At 41.4% G+C, this 22,361-nt stretch overlaps 1 protein-coding gene across 15 annotated transcripts in view; it reads right to left on the bottom strand.

Moving 5' to 3' along the window:
- Positions 1-22,361, bottom strand: part of ccdc88ab (coiled-coil and HOOK domain protein 88ab) — a 350,607-nt gene that overhangs the window by 260,536 nt on the left and 67,710 nt on the right. For all 15 annotated transcript variants that reach the window (XM_078556951.1, XM_078556946.1, XM_078556945.1 and 12 more), the window contains 3 exons: positions 21,455-21,513; positions 17,423-17,506; positions 16,270-16,410 (listed from right to left, as the gene is read on the bottom strand). In XM_078556951.1, the coding sequence (XP_078413077.1) occupies positions 16,270-16,410; positions 17,423-17,506; positions 21,455-21,513 (284 nt within the window). The remainder of the gene's footprint in view (positions 1-16,269; positions 16,411-17,422; positions 17,507-21,454; positions 21,514-22,361) is intronic.

Below are 22,361 nucleotides of genomic sequence, written 5' to 3'. Positions count from 1 at the left end.
TGGCCCACAGTGAAGTAAATAAATATGGACTGATAGCAATTACGGAGTCAGGGGTGTAGGAAGACAATGATTGGGTCCTTAATATTGAAGCGTACATGACATTCAAGAAAAACAGGAAGCTAGGTAAAGGTGGAGGGGTAGTATTGTTAATCAAACAGGGCAGTGATGCAGTAGTTAGAGATGACCTTGGTTCAGGAGATCAGGATGTAGAATCACTTTGGGTGGAGATGGGGAATTGTAGGGGAAAAAAGTCACTAGTGGGAGTGGTCTACTGCCTCCCTAACAGTAGCCACAGTGTAGGACAAAGTATTCAAGAGAAAATATTGTGTGATAAAGGGACAGCAATAATCATGGGTGATTTTAATCTACGCAAACTGGAAAAAAATCAGATCGGCAGTAGTAGCCTGGGTGAGGAGTTCTCAGAATGCTTTCGAGATAGTTTCTTAGAGCAGCATGTTCTGGAACCAACCAGAGAGCAGGTTATATTAGATCTGGTATTGTGTAACATGACAGGGTTAATTAATGACCTCAGAGTAAAGGCACCTCTAGGCAGCAGCGACCAAAATATGATTGAATTTTACATCCAGTTTGAAAGGGAGAAGAGTGGGTCTAAGACTAGTACTAAGGTACTAGTTATTTACTAGCTTAAATAAGGGCAACTATGAGAGGATGAAAGCTGATCTAGCTAAAGTGAACTGGGAAACTAGGCTAGAGGATAGATCAATAGAGAAGCAGTGGCAGACATTTAAGGGGATATTTCAGAGTATTCAGAATAAGTACATTCCTACCATAAAGGAAAATTCTAAGGGGAGAACCCGCCATCCGTAGTTAATTAGAGGTGTTAAGGAAAGCATCAAACTTAAGGGAAAAGATGAGTGGCAGGACAGATGATTGGACAGAATATAAAGAACAGCAGAGAATGACTAAAAGGTTAATCAGGAATATGAGAGGAAGCTAGCTAGAAGTGTAAAAAGAATAGCAAGAGTTTCTACAGGTACTTAAAAAGGAAAAGAGTAAGTAGAGTGCGTGTTGGTCCTCTAGAGAGTGACAGTGGGGAGTTAGATAATAAAGGAAATGACAGAAGAAACGAACAAATATTTTGCTTCTGTGTTCACTATAGGGGATACAAAGAACATTCCAGGAATAGCTGCAAATCAGGTGGTGAACGGGAGAAAGGAACAGGTGAAATTGAAATCACCAGGGAAACGTACTGAGCAAATTGATGGAGCTGCAGGCTGGCAAGTTTCCAGTCGCGATGGACTACATCCTAGAGTCTTAAAAGAGGTGGCTAAATGAGGTAGTCGATACGCTGGTGTTAGTTTTCCAAAATCCCTTTATATAGTTTCAGCCAGTTTTAGTCTGCCCACAAGTTTTGGTTTCCTTAGCAACTTGGAGGGTCAATCTCCCTTTTCAGTTATGGTCTACCTCAAAAACAAACAAACTTTGGAAACAGATTCCATCACGAATGCTAGATTCCCATTTGGGAGAAAATTAGATTTTTATCCTGATACCTTCCCCCAAGGCTTGCCCATCATACCGAGTTCCATAATGCTAGTCCCAGAAGATTCCATCAGATTGGAAAGTGTGTTGTGAAGCGGACATGGAGGTTGCAGATGGATATAGATAGGTTGAATGAGTGGGCAAAAATTTGGCAAGTGGAGTTTAATGTGGGAAAATGTGAAGTTGTTCACTTTGGCAGGAATGACAAAAAAGCAGGGTACTACTTAAATGGAGAATGGCTGCACAATTCTGAGGTGCAGAGCGATCAAGGTGTTCTAGTGCATGAATCACAAAAAGTTAGTATGCAGGTACAGCAAGTAATTAAGGCGGCTCATGAAATATTATCATTTATTACGAGAGGGATTGAACATAAAAGTAAGGATGTTATGCTTCAGTTATACAGGGCATTGGTGAGACCGCACCGAGAGTGCATTTTTGGTCTCCTTATTCAAGGATGGATGAAAATGCATTGGAGGCGGTTCAAAGGAGGTTTACTAGATTGATACCTGGAATGAATGGGCTGTCTTATGAGGAAAGGTTGGAGAGACTGGGCTTGTTTCCACTGGAGTTTAGAGGAACGAGGGGTGATTTGATTGAAGTATACAAGATCCTGAATGGTCTTGACAAGGTGGACGTCAAAAGGACATCCTTTTGTGAATGAGTCCAGAACTAGGGGACACTGTTTTAAAATTAAGGTTGCCCTTTTAGAAAAGAGATGAGGAGCAATTTTTTCTCACAGAGGCTTGTGCGACTTTGGAATTCTCTGCCTCAGAAGGTGGTGGAGCAGGGTCATTGAATATTTTTAAGGCAGGGGTAGATTGATTCCCTTGCCTAACAAGAATCTAAGGTTATCACGGTTAGATGGGGATGTGGAAATCAAAACACAAGCAGATCAGCCATGATCTTATTGAATGGCAGAGCGGGCTCAAGGGTCAGAATGTTCTATTCCTGTTCCTATTTCTTATGTTATGTTCTTCAGCTTGCGTGTACTGCACTACTGGACTCATCAGCTGCTATGACTGAGCTTTGATAGCTCTGCATCCCTTTACATAGTTTCAACCAGTTTTAGTCTGCCCACAAGTTTTGGTTTCCTTAGCAACTTGGAGGGTCAATCTCCCTTTTCAGTTATGGTCTGCCTCAAAAACAAACAAACTTTGGAAACAGATTCCATCACGAATGCTAGATTCCCATTTGGGAGAAAATTAGATTTTTCTCCTGATACCTTCCTCCAAGGCTTGCCCATCATACCGAGTTCCATAATGCTAGTCCCACAATTGAACTTGCCCATTTTATTTTCCTCTGATTGAATATTTCAATTTAGGTAGGTGGCATTGTTTTTTACTTGTTCAAGAGACTTTCCAGCTGCATCTGCAAGAGTTATGGTGCTGTTTACGACAGCAGTATGCGCCTTTGAGCTCAAGATCTAGGCTAGATCATCTAGCCTATTCTCCTATTCTTCCCTGCTTCTGTCACCCACAGCTGTCTCTCTCCTAAATACATCCCATCCCTGCAACACTTGCCCTGGCCAAATCACACCATCCCTCTCTTGTACCAAAGCTTGTATTTTGAGTGACCCATGCAAGTCACACTTCAATCCAATTTCTGTCCCAAGTACAGTGTTAGAAATTTGAAATCTATAATATTATGTTTTGGTGCTGTGTCTTTAGTTTACAGTAAAATGGAGGAATGAATGGGTCCTGTGACCTGCTCAGAATTCTGCTGACAAGACGACTGGGTGGTTTGACTTTTTAAATGTTACACTTTAAACCATCTATTTAATTTCAAGACAGAATGAATTTGGGGGTCTAGACGATGGCTAATTAGCATTTCTACCTGAATACAAGCCCCATATGATTCAAGTGGCCACTGCGACTGGCTTCAAGGGGGAAAAATTCATAGGAAACTGTTGTAGGATCGGGTTTCAAGTTGTTCAAAAATATCACAATACAATTTTACTTTCTGTTTGAAAGTGAGGTAGTTCAATCTGAAGCCAGGGTGTTAAATTTGAACAAAGAAAATTATGACGGTATGAGGCACAAAATTGGCCGAGGTGGATTGGGAAAATACATTAAAAGGTACGGACAGTACACAGACAATGGATAGTCTTTAAAGAACTATTACATAGTTTACAGCAACTATACATTTCTCCAAGGTACAAAAACCCAAAAAGGTCAGTAAACAGTGACTAACAAAGGAAGTTAAGAATTGTATAAGGTGAAAAGAAAAAGCCCATAAAGTTGCCAGAAACAGTGGTAGACCCCTGAAGATTGGGTGGATCTTAGAATACAGCAACGGGGGACTAAGAAACTGATAAAGAAAGGGAGTATAGAATATGTAAATTAGCAAAAAACATTAAAAACGGACTGTAAAAACTCCTGTGGGTAGGTAAAAAAATGAAATGTTTGGCTAAGACAAATGTGGGTCCATTACAGGCAGAATCAGGACAATTTATAATGAGGAAGAGAAATGACAGAGAAGCTAAATGATTAATTTGTGTCTGTCTTCACCAAGGAAGATACAAGAAATCTCCCAGAATTAGAGATCCAAGGGACTAGGGAGAATAAGGAATCAAAGGAAATTAGTAATAGTAAGAAGGTTATATTGAGAAATTAGTGGGACTGAAGGTTAATAAGTCCCCAGGACCTGATATTCTATATCCCAGAGTGTTCAAAGAGGTAGCTATGGAGACAGTGGATGCATCTTCTGGAACAGTTCCTGCAGATTGAAGGGTAGCAAATGTCACCCCACTATTTTAAGAAGGAGGAAGAGAGAAAACAGGCGACCACATACCTGTTAGCCTTACATCAATAGTAGGGAAAATGCTAGAATCTATTCTAAAGGATGCGATAAATGGACGCTTAGTTAACAATAATCTGATTGGGCATAATCGACATGGATTTATGAATGGAAAATTATGTTTGACAAACCTGGAGTTTTTTTGAATACATTACTAACAGAATTGATAAAGGGTGGGCCTAGTACACTTGGATTTTCAGAAGGCTTTTGATAAAGTCTCCCACATTATCTGTGAGGTATGATTCCATGAGTATGACCATATCAGGCTGTTGCTTGATTAGTCTGTGGGACAGCTCTCCCATTTTGTCACAAGCCGCCAGATGTTAGTAAGGAGGAGTTTGCAGGGTCGATGGGGCTGGGTGTGCCATTGTGGTTTCTGATGCCTAGGTTGATGTTGGGTGGTCCGTCTGGTTTCATTCCTTTTAGACTTCGTAGCGGTTTGGCACAAATGAGTGGCTTGCTAGGCCATTTCAGAGGGAATTTACAAGTCAACTACATTGCTGTGGCTCTCGAGCGACACATAGTATAGACCATGTAAGAATGGCAGATTTCCTCACCTAAAGGACATAAATGAACCAGGTCTCTTTTTACAACAATGGTTTTGTGGTCACCATTAGAATTTAATTCCAGATTTATTAATTGTATTTAAATACCACCAGTTACCCTGATGGGATTTGAACCTGTGTCCCCAGAGCATTAGTCTGGGCCTCTGAATTGCTAGTGCAGTGATTATTGCCACTACCTCCTCCTATCCTCCCCCTGTCCGTTGTGGGCAGCACGATAGTGGTTGAGGAGTGAAAATGTGATAGAATTAGAGTTGTGCTTTCGGCATATTTTTGAAAGATGGCCCTGTGCATCTGGTTGGGATATTTCAATGTCCATCACCATGAGTGACTCGGTAGTACCACTATTGACCAAGCCCTGAAGGACATAGCTGCTAGACTGGGTCTTCGGAAGGCGGTGAGGGAGCCAAGAGGGAAGAACCTACTTGACCTCATCCTCACCAATTTACCTGTCGCAGATGCATCTGTCTATGACAGTATTGGGAGCAGTGACCACCACACAGTCCTTGTGGAGACGAAGTCCTGGCTTCGCATTAAGGATACCCTCCATTGTGTTGTTGTCACTACCACTGTACTAAATAGGAAAGATTTTGAACAGATCTAGCAACTCAAAACTGGGCATCCATGAGGTGCTGTGGGCCATCAGCAGTAGCAGAATTGTACACAACCACAATCTGCAACCTCATGGCCCAACATATCCCCCACACTTACCATTACTTTTTTTATTGGTTCATGGGATGTGGGCGTTGCTGGCCAGGTCAGCATTTATTGCCCCAATTGCCCTTGTTCAGAGGGCATTTTAAGAGTCAACCACATTGTTGTGGGTCTGGAGTCACATGTAGGCCAGGTAAGGACGACAGATTTCCTTCCCTAAAGGGCGTTAGTGAACCAAATGGGTTTTTACAACAAGTGGCAATGGTTTCATGGTCTTAATCAGACGTTTTTTAATTCCAGGTATTTACTGAATTCGCATTCCACCATCAGCTGTGGTGGGATTCAAACCCAAATCCCCAGAGCATTACTCTGGGTCTCTGTAATACTGGTGCAGTGACAATACCATGACACCACCACCTCCCCACCAAATGCCAGGAACAGTACCAGACATACCCAAAAATGAGGCATCAACCTATGAAGCTGCAACGCAGGACTACTTTCATGTCAAGCAGAGGAAGCAACATGCAAAATACAGAGCTAAGCAATCCCACAACCAATTGATCAGATTTAAGCTCTGCACTACTGCCACATCCAGTCGTAAATGATGGTGGACAATTAAACAACTAACTGGAGGAGGAAGCTCCACAAATATCCCCATTCTCAAATGATGGGGGAGCCTAGCCTTAGTGCAAAAGACAAGGCTGAAGCACTTTCAGCCACGTTCAGCCAGAAGTGCCGAGTGGATGATCCATCTAGGCCCTCTCCCGAGGTCACTGTTTTCACAGATGCCAGTCTTCAGCCAATTCAATTCAGTATATGTGATATCTAGAAACAGCTGAAGGCAGTGGATACTGCAAAGTTTATGGGCCCTGTCAACATTCTGGCAAAATAATGCAGACGTGTTCCAGAACTAGCTGCGCTCCTAGCCAAGTTGTCCCAGCACAGCTACAACACTGGCATCTACCTGGTAACGTAGAAAATTGCCCAGGTTGTCCTGTACACAAAAAGCAGGGCAAATCCAACCTGGCCAATTACTGCACCAGTCTACTCCCGATCAGTAAAGTGATGGAAAGTGTCGACAACAGTGCTATCAAGCGCCACTTTCTCAGCAATAACCTGCTCTCTGAAGCTCAGTTTGGGTTCCACCAGGGCCACTCAGCTCCTGATCTCATTACAGCCTTGGTCCAAACATGGACAAAAGAGCTGAACTCCAAAGGAGCTGAGAGAGTGACTGCCTTGACATCTCGGTAACATTTGACTGAGTGTGGCATAAAGAGGCTCTAGCAAGATTGAAGTCAATGGGAATCAGGGAGAAAACTCTCCACAGATTGGTGTCAAACCTAGACCAAATTAGCCCGGGCTGCAGGACATTCTGAAGGGGGAGGGTGAACAGCCAGAGGTTGTGGTCCATATCGGTACGAACGACATAGGTTAAAAAAAGGGATGAGGTCCTGCAAGCAGAGTGTAGGGAGCTAGGAAATAAATTAAAAAACAGGACCTCAAAGATAGTAATCTCAGGATTACTCCCTGTGCCACTTGCTAATGAGATCAGGAATAGGAGAATAGACCTGATGAATGCATGGCTAGAGAGATAGTGTAGGAGGGAGGGATTTAGATTCTTGAGGCACTGGGACCGATTCTGGGGAAGATAGGACCTGTACATGGATGGGTTGCACCCCAGCAGGACCAGGACCAACATCCTTACAGGAGTATTCACTAGTAGTCTGGGGGAGGGTTTAAACTAGAGCGGCAGAGGGATGGGAACCTGAGTGGGGAGACGCAAGAGAGGGAAAGAAAGACTGAAATGAAAGACAGAAAAGTAAAAAGCAAAAGTATAAGGCAGAGGAAACAGGGGCTAGCAGCAAAGAGGGCCATTGAACGTAAAAAAGATGTGTAAAAAGACAAGTCTAAAGGCACTGTATCTGAATGCATGGAGCATTTGCAATAAGGTAGACTGATTAACAGCGCAAATAGATGTAAATGGGTACAATATGATTGCTATTACAGAGACATGGCTGCAGGGTGACCAAGGCTAGGAACTGAATATCTAAGGGTATTTGATATTTAGGAAGGACAGGCAAAAAGGAAGAGATGGCATGGCATTCCTAGTTATGAATGAAATCAGTGCAATAGTGAGAGAGGATATTGGCTCAGAAAATCTAGATGTACAATCAGTCTGGGAGGAGCTAAGAAGCAACAAGGGGCAGAAAACATTAGTAGGAGTTGTATATAGGCCTCCAAACAATAGTGGCAAGGTAGGGGACAGTATTAAATGGGCAATTAGAGATGCATGTAGCAAGGTGCTATAATAATCATGGGTGACTTCAATCTACATATAGACTGGGCAAACTAAATTAGCAACAATTCCTGGAGCGTGTACGAGATGTTTTTTTAGACCATCAAGGAACCAACTAGGGAACAGGTTATCCTAAATTTGGTTTTCTGCAATGAGAAGGGGTTAATTAATAATCTTGTTGTGCGGGGTCCTTCAGGGAACAGTGACCATAACATGACAGAATGCTTCCTTAGGTTGGAAAGTGAAGTAGTCCGATCCAAAAACTAGGATCCTAAATATAAACAAAGGAAACTATGAAGGTATGAGGCATCAGTTGGCTAAGATAGATTAGGGCACTTCATTAAAAGGCATGGATAAGCAATGGCTAATATTTAAGGAACAAGTGTGTGCATTGCAACAGTTATATATTCCTTTCCGGTGTAAAAACACAACAGGAAAACTGGCCCAACCATGGCTAACAAAATAAATTAAGGATAGTATTAGATCTGAAGAGGAGTCATATAAAGTTGCTAGAAAAAGTAGCAAGCCTGAGGATTGGGAGCAGTTTAGAATTCAGCAAATGAGGGCCAAGAGATTCATTAAGAGAGGAAAAATAGAGTATGAGAGTAAACTTGCAAGGAACATAAAAGAGGACTGCAAAAACTTCTAAGTATGTAAGAAGAAAAAGATTAGTGAAAACAAATGTAGGTCCCTTAGTCTGAAATGGGAGAATTTATATAAGAGAACAAGGATATGGCGGAGCAATTAAACAACTACTTCAGTTCTGTCCTTCATGGAGGAAGACACAAAAAAAACTTCCCAGAAACACTAGGGAACCAAGGGTGAGGAGGAGGAATTGAAGGAAATTACTACTACTTAAAAAAAGTGCTGGAGAAATTAACAGGACTGAAAGCCAATAAATCCCCAGGGCCTGATAATCTACATCCTGGGCCACGGAAATAGCGGATATGTTGGTTGCCATCATCTTCCAAAATTCTGTAAATTTTGGAACAATCCTGGCAAATTGGAGGGTGGCAAATGTAACACTATTTAAAAAAAGGAGGGAAAAAACAGGAAATTACAGACCGGTTAGCCTAACATCGGTGGTACAGAAAACGCTAGAGTCTATTATAAAGGGTGTGATAACAGGACACTTAGAAAATATCAACGAGATTAAACAAAGTCAACATGGATTTTTGAAAGGGAAATCATGCTTGACAAACCTACTAGATTTTTTTGAGCACCTAAATAGCAGAATAGATAAGGGAGAGCCAGTGGATGTGGTGTATTTGGATTTTCAGAAAGTTTTTGATAAAGTTCCACGTAAGAGGTCAATGTTCAAAATTAAAGCACATGGGATGGGGAGTACTATATGACATGGATTCAGAATTGGTTAGCAGACAGGAAACAGAGTAGGAATAAACGGGTCTTTTTCGGAATGGTAGGCGGTGACTAGTGGGGTATCACAGGGATCAGTGTTTGCGCCCCAGCCATTCACAATATGTATCAATGGCTTGGATGAGGGAGCCAAATGTAATATTTCCAAGTTTGCAGATGATACAAAACTAAGTGGGAATGTGAGTGGTGAGGAGGATGTTAAGAGGCTTCAAGGCGATTTAGTCAAGTTGAGTGAGTGGTCAAATACATGGCAAATGCAGTATAATGTGGATAAGTGTGAAGTTATCCACTTTGGTACGAAAAACAGAATGGCAGAGTATTATTTAAATGGTGATAGATTGGGAAATGTTGGTGTACAAAGGGACCTTTGTGTCCTTGTACAGCAATCACTGAAAGCAAGCATGAAGGTTCAGCAAGCAGTTAAGAAGGCAAATGGCATGCTGGCCTTCATTGCAAGAGGACCTGAGTACAGGAACAAGGATGTCTTACTGCAGCTATACAGGGCCTTGGTGAGGCCACGCCAGAAGTATTGTGTGCAGTTTTGGTCTCCTTACCTAAGAAAGGATATACTTGCCACAGAGGGAGTGCATTGAAGGTTCACTGGACTAATTCCTGGGATGGCAGAATTCTCATTTGAGGAGAGATTGGGCCAACTAGGCCTGTATTCACTGGAGTTTAGAAGAATGAGAGGGGATCTCATTGAAACATATAATATTCTGACAGGGCTGGACAGACTGGATGCAGGGATGATGTTTCCTCTAGATGCAGGGATGAAGTTTCCTCTGGCTGGAGCATCTAGAACAAGGGGTCACAATCTCAGCATAAGGGGTAGGCCATTTAGGACTGAGATAAGGGAAACCTATTCACTCAGAGGGTGGTCAACCTGTAGAATTCTCTACCACAGAAGGCTAACGGCCAAGTCACTGAATATATTTAAGGACGAAATAGGTAGATTTCTAGACTCTAAAGGCATCAAGGGGTATGGGGAAAGAGCGGGAGTATGGTATTGAGATAGGGGATCAGCCATGATTATGTTGAATGGCGGAGCAGGCCCAAAGGGCCAAATGACCTACTCCTGCTTCTATTTTTCTATGTTTCGAAGATGGTTGTGGTTGCTGGAACTCAAATCACCTCAGTCCCGGGGCATCAGTGCAGGAGTTCCTCAGGATAGTGTTCTAAGCCCAACCATCTTTATCTGTTTCATCAATGACCTTCCCTCCATTATAAGATCAGCAGCAGGGATGATTGCATAATGTTTAGCACCATTCACGACTCCTCAGATACTGAAGCAGTCTTTATCCATATGCAGCAAGACCTGGGCAATATTCAGGGATGGACTGATAATTGGCAAGTTACGTTCACACCACACAAGTGCCAAGTAATGACAATCTCCAACAGGAGAGAATCTAACCATCTCCCCTTGACATTCAATGGCATTACCATCACTGAATCCCCTGCCAATATCATTCTGGGGTTTACCATTGATCAGAAACTGAACTGGGCCAACTATATAAATACTGTGGCTCCAAAAGCAGACCAGAGGCTGCTACAGAGAATAACTCACCTCCTTACTCCCCAAGCCTGTCCACCATCTACAAGGAACAAGTCAATGATGGAATACTCTCTACTTGCCTGGATGAGTGCAGTTCCTACAACACTCAAGCAGCTCGACACCATCTGGGACAAAGCAGCCTGCTTGAATGGCACCTCACCCACCACCTTAAACATCACTCCCTTCATCACTGACACATAGTGGCAGCAGTGTGTACCATCTACAAGGTGCACTGCAGCAACTCACCAAGGCTCCTTCGACAGCATCTTCCAAACCCGCAGCCTCTAACATCCAAAAGGACAAGGGCATCAGATGCATGGGAACACCACCACTGGCAAGTTTCCCTCCAAGCCACACACCATCCTGACTTGGAACTACATTGCTGTTCCTTAACTGTTGCTGGGTTAAAATCCTGAGAGTCCTTTCTTAACAACATTGCAGTTGTTCCTACAGCACATAGGCAGTTGTTAAGGAAGGCAGCACACCACCTCCTTCTCAAGGACAATTAGAGATGGGCACTATATGCTGGTCTGCTAGCAACACCCACATCCCATGAACGAATAAAAAGAACCGTTTTGGCAATAAGTCCTTCAGAATAATATCAGGAACACCAAAATCACCCTGTTCAGGTGCTGGCAAAATCTTTGGCCCTAAATAATTCCGATCCCTGACAGTTTGTTCAAGCTAAGCCCAGCAATGCACCAAGTCAGTGTCCCACTTGGTGCCAAACAAAATTTCAAAAATATTAGCTGTGGCTCAATGGTAGCGCTCTCACCCCAGAGTCAGAAGGCTTTGGGTACAAGTCTCAATCTGGATACTTAAGCACATTTATTTATTTGGCGAGTAAAAATCCCCAAAGCCAAGTGATAGCCTCATTAGCTGAGTTTAAGGTGATTAGTCTGCCAATTAATCTTTAGAGGGGACACTCCTCAATAATGTGCAGTATTGTTTGTGTCTCTCCACAAGTGCATAAAGGCTTTTTTTAAAAACTGAGGCCCCACCGGTGGAGTTGGCTGCACAGGGGCCTTGCCCTGTCCTGTGCCCGTTTAGCAAGGACCACTCTCGCTGTGGTAGTTCAAAGTCTGTCATTCAACAGATGGGGTCTAACATAAGGAACTTGTTAGTGACTTCCTGTGTTTACCATTCCTTGATCCAAAGGATCTCTGCTGATAGGTCCTGTTCAGAAAGGTTGCTCCATATGGGGTACAAAGATGGAAGGCTGGTCGCAGGTGGGCTGAACAGATCATCATGGAGTGGCAAGCGAGGTGCTGCACGAGTGGTTTTAACCAGCTTGTGGGTTTTCATCTGTTGACGGATCTGTGGGAGTGTGTTGTTTGTTGAGTGGGGGGTTCCAATGATGATGCGTATAGTTGTGCTCAATTGAGCGTCCACAAGGTCTGTGTGGACCTTTGCCAGCCAAGTGCACAGCAATCTGCTGTAGAGTATGATAGGGCAGGATTGGTTAACAGATTGCTTCTGGTTTTGTTCAGATGTTCCCAGAAGGATAAGGTCCTATCTAAAGTTGCTCCAAAGTATGTTTGGTTGGGATTGTCATGAAGATATTAATGTATATAATGTTAGTGGAAATTATTTTAAATTGGACTTGTAGTAGGTCTGTGGATGTGAATGTGTGTGTCTTAATTGGATTAAAGCTAGTCTGGGTGCTTTGATATATAGCAGCTTTGAGATGTTAAACAGTAAGGTAGAGGGTACATTTGCATTTTGTTGATTAAACCAAAGACTGGGGGTGAAATCTTGCAGCTAGCTAGAAGACACCAAGCAATATGTTTATATTATTAATAAAATTGGTGAAAGGGGTTTTATTGTTAGAACAGGTGGAGTTCAAAAGGCCTGGTGATACAATAAGAATTTACATTCAAAGGGAAGGATAGGTATATACCGAACAGAGTTGTGTGTGTCAGAGGCCTGTAAGCCTACAACTGTGCGAAGGAACCAAATTTAAAGGAACCTCATTTTGAATCCATAAGAAAAAACATGCTTTGCCTGGTGTCGTTTAAAGTCTATGGGTTATTGTTGCCTTTGGGAAGATTACCTGGGAGTGATTAATTTGGGGATTTGTTTAATAGTTATTATGGTAGTAATTTGTAGACATGTGTATGTGTTTAATACCTTGTTAAATTAATAAATGTTTAATTTAATTTGTATAAAAACCTCTGGAGGCTTGGTGGTTTTTATTCCTGAATTCAGAGCTGCATCTCAAACATACTAATTGAAAATATAGATTATGACAGTTGTTTAAAGTTTCCTTCTGGGGATATAGCAGGGCAGCTTGACCGCGTGGAATGTGCATCCTGTGGCATGTGGAGAGCCATGGGTGCTTCACGTGGTATAGATGAACACATGTGCAGGAAGGGTCACCTGCTGCGGAAACTTGAATTCCGGGTTTTGGAATTTGAGCAATGGCTGGAGTCACAGTGCTGCATCCACGAAGCTGAGAACTACATGGATAGCACATTTAATGAAGCGGTCACAATGCAGGTTAGGAGCACGCAGGCAGGGAGGCAATGGGTGACTGCCAGACAGACAATCTAGGAGTATCAAGCAGCTAGTGCAGGAGTCCCCTGAGTCTATCTTGTTCATTAACCAGCTTTCCATTTTGGATACTGCTGAGGGCAATGGCTCCCCAGAAGCCAAGTTCTTGCCACCACAGGTAGCTCAGCTGCACAGGTGGAGAAAAAGAGGAGTGGAAGGGGAGCAGACAGGTGTTTCTGTGCCCATAAACACACTTCAAGGATGGTATGCTGCCTCCCTGGTGCCAGGGTCAAGGAGGTCACTGAGCAGTTGCAAGACATTCTTTCGGAAGAGGGTGAAAAACCAGAGGTCATGGTCCACATGAATACCAACAACATAAGGAGAAAAAGGGATGATAAAAGCAGATTTTAGGAAGCTAGGAAAGAGGTTGAAAAGCAGGACATCTAAGGCAGTAATCTCAGGATTACTCCCAGTACCATGTTTTAGCGAGTACAGAAATAGGATTGAGTGGATGATTATGTGGCTGAAGAAATGGCGTAGGAGGGAGGACTTTAGATTTCTGAGGCATTGGGATTAGTTCTAGGGCAGGTGAGAACTGTACAAGGAGGATGGGTTACACCGTAGTAGGATCAGGACTAATATCCTCACAGAAAGATTTTCTAGTGCTGTTGGGAAGGGTTTAAACTAGCTTGTCAAGGGGATGGAAACCAGAGAGGGAATTCAGATAGGAGAAAAACAAGGCTGTAGAAGTAGAGAAATAGTAAACGAAACTGGAAGGCAACAGAAACAAATGCCAGCATCAAACAAAGTCAAAATATGGAATAATGTTAAAAAGGCACTATCTGCATGCCTTCAGCATTCGCAACAAGGTAGGTGAATTGATGGAACAAATAGAAGTAAATGGGTACGATCTAACTGCCATAATGGAGACATGGCTGCAGGGTCACCAAGGCTGGGAACTGAATATTCAAGGGTATTCAACATTTAGGAAGCACAGGCAAAAAGGAAAAGGAGATGAGGTAATGCTGATAATAAGGGATAGGATCTGTACTTTTGAGAGAGAGGATCTTAGATCAGAAGAACAAGATGTAGAATCTGTTTGGGTGGAGCTAAGAAACAGCAAGGGGCAGCAAACATCCGGTAGGAGTTGTTTATAGGCCAAACAGTAATGGTAATGTGTGGCACGGTATAAATCAGGAAATTAGAGGTGCATGTAATACGAGTAATACAGTAATCATTAGTGACTTCAATCTAGATATAGACTGGGTAAATCTAATGAGCAATAATGCTATAGAAGACATTTCAAAAAAAACATGGATTGTTGCTGAAGTGTATCAATTAAGATTCTGAACTTTTGAAGAAAAGGCAGACCCAAACCTTTATAGAATTAACTAGGGAAAAAGAGAAGTTGTTTGACATGTGGTTAGATTATTTAGATGTATGACATATTGTAATATTTTAACTGGGATAAATGAAAACGCATCACATTGGTGACACATTTTCATCAAATTCCTGGGTGAAGTTGCTGTGAAAATCCAGTTCATGGTTTAAATGTTTTAGAATATAACATTTTAGATTTAGGAATTAAAGTTTTAATTCATGGGATAAATGGGGTCATCTAATTGAAAAACTAATGAGCAACTCTGATCTAAAAGTAACTCAAACAAGCCTGTGATTATAACACTTAAATGCTAACCTATGTTTGTCTTACAAAGTCAGAGTTTATAGTGGAAAATCTTGAACCATGAATGATCCATCTCTAAGCTTGTAATGGAGCCAGGGAGTCTGAAGAAAGAGTTGTAAAACCCTTATGCAATATAAATTATTCATATGGCTGCAGAATCCAAGAGGAGTGTTGAAGGTAAAATAATCTGTTTGCATTTCTGTTTCAATTATCCCAAAGCATGCTATGTTACCATGGAGACAGTGCTTCAGGGTGCAGTCTTGGTTCAAAGGTCCTTTTTGTTTAACTTGTATAAGCGCGCTTGCTGACAGGAGCAGGCAGTTCAGTTCAGTTTAGGTTTCCTAAGGGCATAGCTGCTGGAAGATTCCTCTATCTTGCAGTGTGTGGAAGAACTTTACAGTGGTCCTCACAAAGCCTTGAGTCATAAAGCAGTCGGATTGAATAGTTTATACACCTGCATTTTGCAGGTAATGGAGAATTCAACCAAAGTGCCTCTGATTCAGTCAGACTTGCCTCTGATTATTCCTCAAACTCTTACGGTTGTCCGAATGAGTTGTAAGCTATTTGATGCAAGAAAATAAAAAAAAGTAAAGGAATAAATGTAAAAAAATGCAGAGAAAAAAAACCAGGTCACGTCAAACATGTAATTAGCAAGATCCAAGCAAAAAACCTGAATAACATACCTTTAAGAAATTAACAATGGGAATTTCCTTGAATCATCTCCTGACTGGACACTGTACCTTTGGTGCAAGATTGACAAAAACCCTAGATACACCACATAAATAAGGTTTTCTGAAGATCTTTCACCGAAGTTACTGCAACCAATTGGGAGAGCTACCTAGAAAAATCCTGATGTTACTATTTAAAGCCGAGAGTACACTTGTCAGACACATGAATTTTACGAGTCCAGAAAGACTGCCACATTGGCCTGCATAATTATTGGAAAACTGCACCTAAGAGGCCATTGTGTTTACATGCATAGTAAGTAGATCTAAGATTTACTGCCCAATTTTCTGCCCCACTTAACCCATGCCCCTAAATAACATACCAACCAATGCTACCTGCTTGACACATTGGAAATAGAATGCTGAACATTTAAGTATTCAAAGTTCCACGGATTCAACAGTTTTTCCAGATTCAGTCATGGTTTGTAGTATGTATTTAACTTGTGAGCTACAGTGTTTAACTGTAATGAATGATGTAATTCATTACTGTTGATACACTATTAAAAGCAATTATTGCTGTGGAAAGTCTCAAAATAACTTGCAATTTTCAAACCACCCGTTTTTTTGCAACATTTAAATAAGGTCAAGTTTAATGAACAATTTTTCTAGAATAGTAATCGTCTTTGTACCTCACATTTTTCATCCCTTTCATCCACAAGCCTTTTCAGATGAATTGCCATTTTTTTGAAAAAGGAATTGAGGTCCTCACGGGAGAGGTCAGATAATTCCATCCACTGCATATCAAAGACATTTTCCTGATTGTGAGTCACCTTCATAACATAAAAAATGGATTGTAATTTCCAGTGATATATAACAGCATTTTATGGACATTAGATTACGAGGAAACATAAAACATACAGAAATGACAAACATCCAACTTTCCACAGCAATGCTTATTTGTGTATAAACTTTAAAGTTAGCATGTCTGAAATTAAGATCTATTTTTACTTTAAAATTAATTTTGAGCATTCAGATTTTCTCACCTATGCACAAAGTAGTATTTCACATACTGATACAATTATAGTCATAACTTATGTGGGGTGGGGGTGGGGAGAGGGTGGAGTGGGAAGACAGGTAGGACTGTTACTTTATAGGGATATCCACTCTGGACTCTCAAGTGATCCCTCTAGGCTGTTGTGTCTTTACTTCCTTACCTACATGACAACACTTGAATCTATAAATTAACAGCAAGAGTATTGAACTTAAACCAAAAGAGCGAGTAATTCCAAATCACAAGAGGTCAGAAAGAAAAATGGGGGAAATTAGTCTTGTATATGGAGATTGAACTTCTTTTAAAGCATAAAGACAGCAATATTCAAGGTAATTTTAATATTAATTCTTGTTTATTTTATCTCTATGCACAACTGGAAGTATACTAAGACAGTAGAAAATTTGCCGGGAGGATTCAGAGAACACGAACCAGGCCAAATCGGAGCGCAGTCATGCCAGAGTGGTCATCTTTTTTAATTGATGAGTCAGTTTACCAATTCTAGCGTCCTATGACACCAATTAAATATGTATTCTGCTCTGCACCTCAGATTTTCTTCTCCTTTCCTGAATGATAAGATACACATCTAGAACAGCAAGCAGCATTCCAGTAACTCACCAAAAAGTTTCATATTTCATGTGTGAGCCTCAAATGTTTGGGGGCACGGGATGAAGGTGCAGAGGGCATTATGGTTCAAAATGTTCATGTCCTCATCAAACATATTTATACAAGACCACCTTATAGCTCGTTCAAAAGTTATTATAAAAATATTGTTCTGCATTTTCAGAACATACCTCTTGAATGTGAGTTGCAACAGCAGCCTTCGTATCAAAATCAAGATTTTTTATCCTCTCGATAAATTCTTCTTTCCTTTCACACTGGAATAAAATGAAAATAGTTATGATCATTAAATCCAGCTTCCTTTAGGGACAAGAGGTGACTCTCCCCACACCACCCCCCACCAAAAAAAAATTGAAAAATCAGCCTTTACAAGATTTGGAGCAATGATCCCTGGACAATTTTGATGAAAGTGGCATAATTCAAGCAATAAAACAATGGAAATTAAACATCCAAAGCTCTGGCAGATTGATTTGAGCCCAGGCTCAGGCTGCGGCTCAGGATCTTTACCCTCATCTTCTAATAATCTAGTGTTCACTTGCTTTCTGGCGGTGGGGATGACTGCCCAATGAGGGTTTATTGATCTCAACAGATGGGTTATGGAGGAGCCAAGACTACAGGGATGAAGGTTGTGAGTTCACAAATAAAGGAACTGCTAGAGTCAAACCTATGTCTTATGAACACCTAAGCAAATATGTCATTTAATGCACCATTAAATCTTTCTCTGCAGGTACAGAATCTCTGGCTAACTGAACATTCCAGTACAACACCAAAACACAGTAAAAGGATGCTGGGGAACAACCTGTAAAATAGAGGCAAGGGTCATTATTCTAAAACTGCTTAAGTCATGCTCTGACTCAAACATTTGAAAAAGTCATGCACAAAAAAAAACATTCAGCCTGTGGCAAATGAAAACTCTTCCATCCTCTTACATGCAGTCTCATTATTTGACACTGCTGAACTGACTCCATCACAAAGTGGAGAGTAGATCAACAAAAGAACCAGGACAATCCTTTGAGTGGCAGAGAACTTGCTGCATAGGATTTGACAGTGGCTGAAAGCAAACTAGCTCAGTGATCAGCACAAACAACTTACCATTATGCAACATGGGAAATATCCAAAGGCCCTTTATAATGACTAAGGTCAGAGAATGTAGAGTCAGGGACAAGTGACAGAATGGATCGCTAGCTGGCTACAAGACAGAAAGCAGAGTGTAGGAATAAAGGACAGTAATTCAGAGTGGCAGAAGGTAACAAATGATGTCCCAAAAGAGACAGTGTTGGGATCAATGCTGTTCACAATTTACATCAACAATTTGGACGCTGGAATCAAAAAGACAATTTCTAAATTTGTGGGTGACACCAAATAGGGGAGCGGGGGAGGGGGTGGAAATAATCAATACTGAGGAGGACATTAATATAATTGGCAACTGAAGTTTAACACATAAATGCGAGGTAATACATGTTAGCAGGAAGAATGGGGTGGGGTGTCATTTATTATTTGGAAGGTGCGAGTCTAGGTGAGCAGAGGAACAAAGGGATGAGTACAAATACATCAGTCACAAAAAGTTGTGCCACGTTAGCAAAACTATAAAAAGGCGAACCTAACACTCGGCTTTATTTCTAGAAGGATAGAATTGAAAAGTACGGGAGGTGTGCTATACCTGTGTTGAATCTTGGTTAGACCACACTTGAGTACTGAGAGAACTTCTGGCTGCTGCTATATTATAGAAAGGATACAGAGACAGCGGGGAGGGTGCAGGGATTTACGAGATATGAGAAATGCATGGGTATACATATCAAAAAAGGATCAGCAGGCTGGGCCTCCTTTCTCTTGGAAAGAAAAAGGGTGAGGGGTGATGTAATCAAATTCTTCAGAATTATGAAAGCTCATGATGGACTGGATACAGAGAGAATTTATGCTCCTGTGGGAAAGAGCATACATAACAAGCGGCCATCAATATAAGATAGTCACCAAGAAATTCAATAGGGAATTCAGAAGAAACTTCTTTATCCAAAGAGTGGTAATGTGGAACTCGCTACCACAGGAAGTGGTTGGTGGATAAGTAGAGATGCATTTGAGGGGACGCTGGACAAGCATATGAAGCAGAATGGAATTGAGGGTTACAATGATAGATTTAGATGAGAAAAGACGGGAGGGGGCTGGGTGGAGCTTAAACACTGGCATGGATTGGTTGGGCTGAATGGCAACACACAGGGATTAGGAGAGAGTTTCAAAGAATAGGGCTAAGATGGCTACAAGTCTCTGTCAATGTACAGCAAAGGGGAGGGTATGAAGGGCCAAAAGCATAGACTGGAAGGTTAAATGATATTGAAGGGTTTGTAAATTAGGACATTAACTTTGAACTTGATGCATTACAGACAAGGAATCAAATGAAAGTAGGCGAGGACTAGATGATGGCAAGTGAGATATAGTGCTTGACAGGATGCCAGTGGCAGTTTTGGAATAGCTTGTGTCTCATGGAGCTTAGGCAGAGAATAGAGAAATTGTGCCTGGAAGTAATGAAAGCTCAAATAAAGGCTTCAGCGTTAGAGGAAATAAGATCAAAAATAGTAGCATTTCAGGGCAGAAAGCAATTGGTCTTGATGATGGATAAAGCATGGAACAAGATTTTCCCAGGGCTTCAGGAGCCTGACTTTGGGACCAAATGTGAGTCCTGAGCCTGTACTTGATGGGATCCATTTTCCTGGAGGGGGCCACCTAACTGGCTGCCTCCATGCTCACTATCCAATTAAGGACAGTGGGCAGTCTTTCATGCTGCTGGCACAATCACAGGGCCAGCGCCCTAAAAAGTGTTGGCAGCCCCACCGGGAGAGGTGGGTGCTGCTGAGGAAGGTAGATGGCTTTGAGGAAGTCTCAAAATGGAGGTGCCCACAAACATAATTTCAAACTATTAATTCAGAGGGGCTTACCAAGCCATCTTCAGCTCCTGCAAAAAGCTCCATAGTTTTCCTCCAACTACTGACTCTTCCTTAGCTGCTTGCTGAAACTGAATACCGTGGTGCACATCATTGATTATCTGAGCTTCAAATTCCATGGGTAGAATTTTCCCACCCTAGGGGTAGCAGGCTTGGAAGTGGGGCAACCGGGAAAATAGCAGGGAGTCGTGTCAGGAAAGTTTCCCTGAAGTGGGCCGGAATGCCAATTAGCTGCTTGCTGAAGGGAGGTAGGTAGGCATTTTAAAGTAATTAAGGGTTATTTAGAGGACCTTCTGGCATTTTGCCCAAGGCAGAGCAGCCCCTGCCACAAAGGGAGCCTGCCACCCACAGAGACATCTCTCTGTGGCAGACTTGGGGGGGGTGGGGGGGGCGTTGTGCTCAGAGTCAAAGATGCCAATCTCCAAAGAGGGAGCCACCAACATCAAAGTCTGGCCCAAATGTTGCCATCTGAGCGGTTTTCCCCCTTGCCCTGAGGGCCCTACTTGATCTCCCCAACGCTCAGCTGTAGATGATCTTGGATCATCCAAATCTTAAATGGCAGAATAGCATTTTGACAAAACAGAATTGTTCAAGAAATCAAGGGAGATGGTGGAGACACAGAGCTGGTTGTTGTCAGTGATCATTGTCCTAGGCAAACATTGGGGTTTACATCAAATATGATACGTTAAGCTGGCATATTGGGCAACACTATGTTGATTCACATGGTGTCAATTAGCGATGATGCTTTGTTGTTCTTAAATTTTCATTGAACATGCTGTACTAAGATACAATGAAATTATTGGAGAAAGACCCAGTGAATCTCAGTAAAAAAATCTCAACAGGACATTTTACATGACCACTGCCCTTGCAGCAAGTATGCCATGACCATCTAGCATGATGAATGATCACTTGTACAGTTTTCGAAATTGTGCGAATGTAAAAGGCAAAATAATTTGGCTATGCTGTCACCAACTGCAAGGTTGGCAGTGTGACTGAAAACAAAGAAAATAAAACATGAGATTTCATCAGGTGTGGTTCGCCTTAAACATAAATACAGAGGAGAAAAAGTCATGCCAGGGATGTTCAATATCATAATCTATCCAAAAAGGCTATTGCCATTTTAAAACTTTTCAAGGCAGAACAGCACCAGAAGGACATTATAGTACTATTACAGGATGCCAAGAACAAATAATATTAACTTTAAATGAATTTCAAACAGAAAGTGAAAAGCAAAAGCAAGTTTAAAAATAGAACATGAACATCACCAACCTGAACAGCACAGCCTAGTAGAAGTAGCAGAAGCTTCTTCATTTCTTCAATACCCTGTTCTGAAATAAATCAACCATCACTGTAAACCACTAGAATCACTAGAACCACTATGCAGGGTGGGTTTAAATAGTTGCCTGCAAACGGGTTAATTTATTTTTAAATCTATAGTTTCATTAATCTGAATAGTAGAATGGTCTTGAAGGGAATATAATCAAACAAACAATCTGTACTCTGATCGTTGTATAAATATACCATGAGGACATCACTAAGCTACTAGATAGACTGGCATAACCATCATTTGTTCCATGACAACTGCGAGAGGAGAAAAGAAACCAAAAATTTCCTATCTTGGCAAAATGCATTTTTTTAAAACTGTGTATACAATATAAATGTGATTTCAGAGCAATAATCCTACCTCAATATACATATTAGTTATATAACAATTTATTTGTGACCTAGGGTATTACTCTTAATCTTTCCAGCAGACAACTGTGTTACAGTCAATCCTTGGTATTTATTGTTCTCCATGTAATGTGTTGCTGGTATAACTGCATGCTCTGAATAGGAATGATCTAAATCATTTAGCATCAGGATTAACTGTGAAAGCCAAGCTATTATCTTCTTGACAACAGACTCTCAACCCAAGCAATTAACTTTTGTTGCAGATTTTAAAAATATACTTTGTTTCCAGTTTAAGATCAACTGCTAAAATAAAACTAAAGCAAAAGTTAAGACGCTTACTGCACCATTTCACCTCTGATTCAATGCTTTTACTGTCATTTGATTCAGATTTTGCCCCCAATAGCATATATGCAAGTGGAAAAACGATACAAGATGATTTGTAGATTTAATTTCAATCCATGAACGAACAATGCAAATCTAATAAATCGTAGGTCACAGTGTAGAG

Source organism: Cetorhinus maximus, chromosome 14 (genome assembly GCF_964194155.1).
Source record: "Cetorhinus maximus chromosome 14, sCetMax3.hap1.1, whole genome shotgun sequence".
NCBI classification, from domain to species: Eukaryota; Metazoa; Chordata; class Chondrichthyes; order Lamniformes; family Cetorhinidae; genus Cetorhinus; species Cetorhinus maximus.
Note: the sequence above shows the minus strand (reverse complement) of the source record. Positions and strands in the feature narration are given on the sequence as shown.